Source organism: Acomys russatus, chromosome 3 (assembly GCF_903995435.1).
Source record: "Acomys russatus chromosome 3, mAcoRus1.1, whole genome shotgun sequence".
Taxonomy (NCBI): domain Eukaryota; kingdom Metazoa; phylum Chordata; class Mammalia; order Rodentia; family Muridae; genus Acomys; species Acomys russatus.
The window spans coordinates 82238458-82243227 of NC_067139.1; the positions used below are offsets into that span (position 1 = coordinate 82238458).

Here is a 4770-nt window from a genome sequence, read left to right on the forward strand (position 1 = left end):
ATAGTCACCTTCCTGTTTCCCAAAAACAGCCACCACTGGTCATAATGACATTTACAGAAAAGAGCAATGTATAAGGCCATAGCCCACATTTGATGCAGAGTGTGGCACAACCCATGAGTCCTGCCTGCCACAGATGCTTCTTTTGTTGCCGCTGTCCTGTGCAGTTAATAGTGAAACATTGTTCCAAGACATCAGTGATCTCCTAACTAAATGGGCAGCACAAACTTTTACTTCGAATTTCTAGAAGGTAAATAAAGCAGATTGCAATGGTTATACAGTTTTAGGGCCAATTTATAATAACTTAATTTTATAACACCTTTAAGAAATTAAAATATATTCTGTTTTATGCACATGAATGTTTTCCATGCGTTTCTGTTTATGAATCATATGTGTGCCTGGTGTCAATGCAGTCAAAAGAGAGAGTCAGTCCTCATCGAACCGGGGTTACAGATGGCTCTGTCATTGTGCATGTTCTGAGAATCAAACCTTGGTCCTCTGCAAGGGCAAGAAGTTCTCTCCAGTCCTGACCCATGCCTCTAGGACTGCATAGTATCTTGAATCAGTGAAAATAAGTTAGTATGAGATCAGGTATAGGGATTCCTCTGGAGCACCTTTTATTGTGCAAGATTGTTTTAGCTATTCTGGGTTTTTTGTTTTTCCATATGAAGTTCATAATTGAACTTTCAATGTCTTTTAAAAAATTGTGTAGGTATTTTGATAGGGATTGCACTGAATCTGTAGATTGCTTTTGGTAGGATGGCCATTTTTACTATGTTAATTCTCCCGATCCAAGGGGCATGTCACACGAAAGCCTTCACTTAGCAGGAAACTGGAACAGAGGGGAGGACATCCTATTGGGACTCTAGATGAGAGAAGCATGGGAGAATGGCAAAGTAGAAGGATCCAGAGGGTCCTAGAAACCTACAAGTAGAACATTATGATAGGCAGATTTGGGCCCAGGTGTCCCGCTCCAACTAAGGCACCAGCCAAGGACAATACAGGCGGTAAACTTTAAACCCTTTCCTAGATCTAGCCAATGGTCAGAGTATCCTCCAAAGTTGAGTGGAGAGTGGGATATGACTTTCTCATGTACTCCGGTGCCTCACATTTGACCATGTCCCCTGGAGGGGGAGACCTGGTGGCACTCAGAGGAAGGACAGCAGGTTACCAAGAAGAGACTTGATACCCTATGAGCATATACAGGGGGAGGTAATCCCCCTCAGGAACAGTCATAGGGGAGGGGAATAATGGGAAAATGGGAGGGAGGGAAGCATGGGAGGATACAAGGGATGGGATAACCATTGAGATGTAACAAGAATAAATTAATAAAAAAAGAAAATAAGTTAGTAAATCCTACTTTTTGCCATTCCTTTTATCCTATGGTAAAGGCTGAAAGAAATAGACCATCAGTGGCTCTACTAGAACATGTACTCTACTCTCATTCCAGGCAGAATCCTAAGAATGACAGCAGGGAATATGTTAACGTCCACTGTTTATGTTCTTTACATTGGTAAAGGCCAAGTAAAGTCTGACACTTGCCTTACAATTGATGTTGAGAGTGAGAGGGTGAGAGTGCATTTCTGACTCTGGGAGGTTCAAGAGACTCTAGTTTAACCTCTGCCCACTAGGGGGTGGAGTTTCCTAACACAAGATCAGCATCTGTGTGAACTCTAAGCTTTGTAGGTTCATCATTTGATGCCATTTCATCATTTATTCATGTGAAGGAACAAGAACATTACTTGGGTGACGCTGAAGATGAACACTTCTCCAGCTTTAGTGACTGTGATGCTGTTCATGCTTGGTAAGTAAAGGGAATTATAAAGTGTACTCTTTCTTCTATGTTGTCAGAAAAAGATTTAAGTTATTATGAGCATTGTCCTTAATGTGACACAGATATCCCATTCTTCCTCCAGGCAAGACCCATGGAGACTCAGTGACCCAGACACATGGTCAAGTGACCCTCTCGGAAGGTGACTTCCTATTTATAAACTGCACTTATTCAAGCACAACATACCCAACTCTTTTCTGGTATGTCCAATACCCCGGAGAAAGTCCCCAGCTCCTTTTGAAAGTCACAACAGCCAACAACAAGGGAAGCAGCAGAGGGTTTGAAGCCACATATGACAAAGAAGCCACCTCCTTCCACCTGCAGAAAGCCTCGGTGCAAGAGTCAGACTCGGCTGTGTACTACTGTGCTCTGAGTGACACAGTGGCAGACACTGCAGGGGGAGCTGAGCATAAACCCTGAGAAGCAAAAGAAAGCCTGGTGTCTGATCATCTGCTTTGGCATCAGCCTGTTTTCCACACAGACTGTGTTGTTGCCCCAATATTTTTCTGGTTAATTAAAATCATACAAGTGGCCAGAGCAGAATAAGAATATTGCTTGAGGTCACCACAGGCCCAAGTTGCTTACAGAGGCCAAACATGCCTGAAAAGTTGGGAACTCAATAATGTGGGGCTAATACTATGGAAAAACAGACAATCAGAAGCTATAGCTTTTCAGACTTTTAAAAAAATTTTTATTATTAATTTATTCTTATTACATCTCAATAGCTATCCCATCCCTTGTGTCCTCCCATTCTCCCCTCCCTCCCCTTTTTCCCTTATTCCCCTCCCCTATGACTGTTCCTGAGGGGGATTACCTCCCCCTGTATATGCTCATAGGGTATCAAGAATCTTCTCGGTAACCTGCTGTCTTTCCTCTGAGTGCCACCAGGTCTCCCCCTCCAGGGGACATAGTCAAATGTGAGGCACCAGAGTACATGAGAAAGTCATATCCCACTCTCCACTCAACTGTGGAGGATGTTCTGACCATTGGCTAGATCTGGGAAGGGGTTTAAAGTTTACCTCCTGTATTGTCCTTGCCTGGTGCCTTAGTTTGAGCGGGACCCCTGGGCCCAAATCTGCCTATCATATTGTTCTACTTGTAGGTTTCTAGGACCCTCTGGATCCTTCTACTTTGCTATTCTCCCGTGCGTCTCTCATTTAGAGTCCCAATAGGATGCCTTCCCTCTGTCCCAGTTTCCTGGTAAGTGAAGGCTTTCGTGGGACATGCCCCTTGGGCTAGTATGCAGATATAAGTGAGTATATACCATTTGAGTCTTTCTGCTTCTGGGTTAACTCACTCATTATGATCATTTCTAGCTCAATCCATTTATCCACAAATTTCGGGAATTCCTTGTTTTTAATAGCTGAGTAGTATTCCATAATGTATATGTACCACAGTTTCTTTATCCACTCTTCTACTGAGGGACACTTAGGCTGTTTCCATGTTCTGGCTATTATGAATAAGGCTGCTATGAACATGGTTGAGCAAATTTTCTTGTTGTGTGCTGGAGCATCTTCTGGGTATATTCCAAGGAGTGGAATAGCTGGGTCTTGAGGAAGCCCTATTCCCATTTTTCTGAGATAGCACCAGATAGATTTCCAAAGTGGCTGTACTAGTTTGCATTCCCACCAGCAATGAAGGAGTGTTCCTCTCTCCCCACATCCTCACCAGCATGTGGTGTCGCTTGAGTTTTTGATCTTAGCCATTCTGATGGGTGTAAGATGGAATCTCAGAGTTGTTTTGATTTGCATTTCCCTGATGACTAAGGAGGTTGAGCATTTCTTTAAGTGTTTCTCAGCCATTTGATACTTCTCTGTTGAGAATTCTCTGTTTAGTTCCAAGCCCCATTTCTCAATTGGGTTATTTGGTTTGGTGGTATTTAATTTCTTGAGTTCTTTATATATTTTGGATATTAGACCTTTGTCAGATGTAGGGTTGGTGAAGATCTTTTCCCATTCTGTAGGCTGTCGCTTTGTTCTCTTGACAGTGTCTCCTGCCTTACAGAAGCTTCTCAGCCTCATGAGGTCCCATTTATTAATGGTTGACTTTAAGGCCTGGGCCGTTGGTGTTCTGTTCAGGATGTTGTCTCCTGTGCCAATATGTTCCAGGCTCTTCTCTACTTTTTCCTCTAAATGACTTAGTGTCTCTGATTTTATGTTGAGGTCTTTAATCCACTTGGATTTGAGTTTTGTGCAAGGTGACAAATATTGATCCAGTTGCGTTTTTTTACACATAGACGTCCAGTTAGACCAGCACCTTTGTTGAAGATGTTATCCTTTTTCCATTGAATAGATTTGGCTTCTTTGTCAAAAATCAAGTGACCCTATGTGTGTGGATTCAAATCTGGGTCTTGGATTCGATTCCACTGATCAACCAGCCTGTTGCTGTGCCAGTACCATGCTGTTTTAATTACTATTGCTTTATAGTACAGTTTGAGATCAGGTATGGAGATTCCTCCGGAGCACCTTTTATTGTACAAGATTGTTTTAGCTATTCTGGGTTTTTTGTTTTTCCATATGAAGTTCAGAATTGAACTTTCAATGTCTTTAAAAAATTGTGTAGTTATTTTGATAGGGATTGCATTGAATCTGTAGATTGCTTTTGGTAGGATGGCCATTTTTACTATGTTAATTCTCCCCATCCATGAGCAAGAAAGATCATTCCATCTTCTCAGGTCATCTTCAATCTCTTTCTACAGAGTTTTGAAAATTTTTTCAAACAAGTCCTTCACTGGCTTAGTTAGAGTAATGCCTAGATATTTTATATTGCTTGTGGCTAATGTGAAGGGTGTGGTTTTCCTAATTTCTTCCTCTGCAAGCTTGTCATTTGTGTATAGGAAGGCTACAGACTTTTTTGAGTTAATTTTGTATCCTGCCAATTTGCTGAAGGTGTTTTCAGCTGTAGGAGTTCTGTGGTGGAATTTTAAGGGTCACTTATGTACA

The 4770-nt window shown here is 41.9% G+C and overlaps 1 gene segment (V, D, J or C); it reads left to right on the forward strand.

Annotated features, from left to right (window-relative positions):
- The first annotated feature begins 1755 nt into the window (after positions 1-1755).
- Positions 1756-2248, forward strand: LOC127187157 (T cell receptor alpha variable 9-2-like). The segment is given in 2 exon segments: positions 1756-1801; positions 1914-2248. Coding segments are annotated over 2 exon segments (381 nt in total).
- Positions 2249-4770: the final 2522 nt, after the last annotated feature.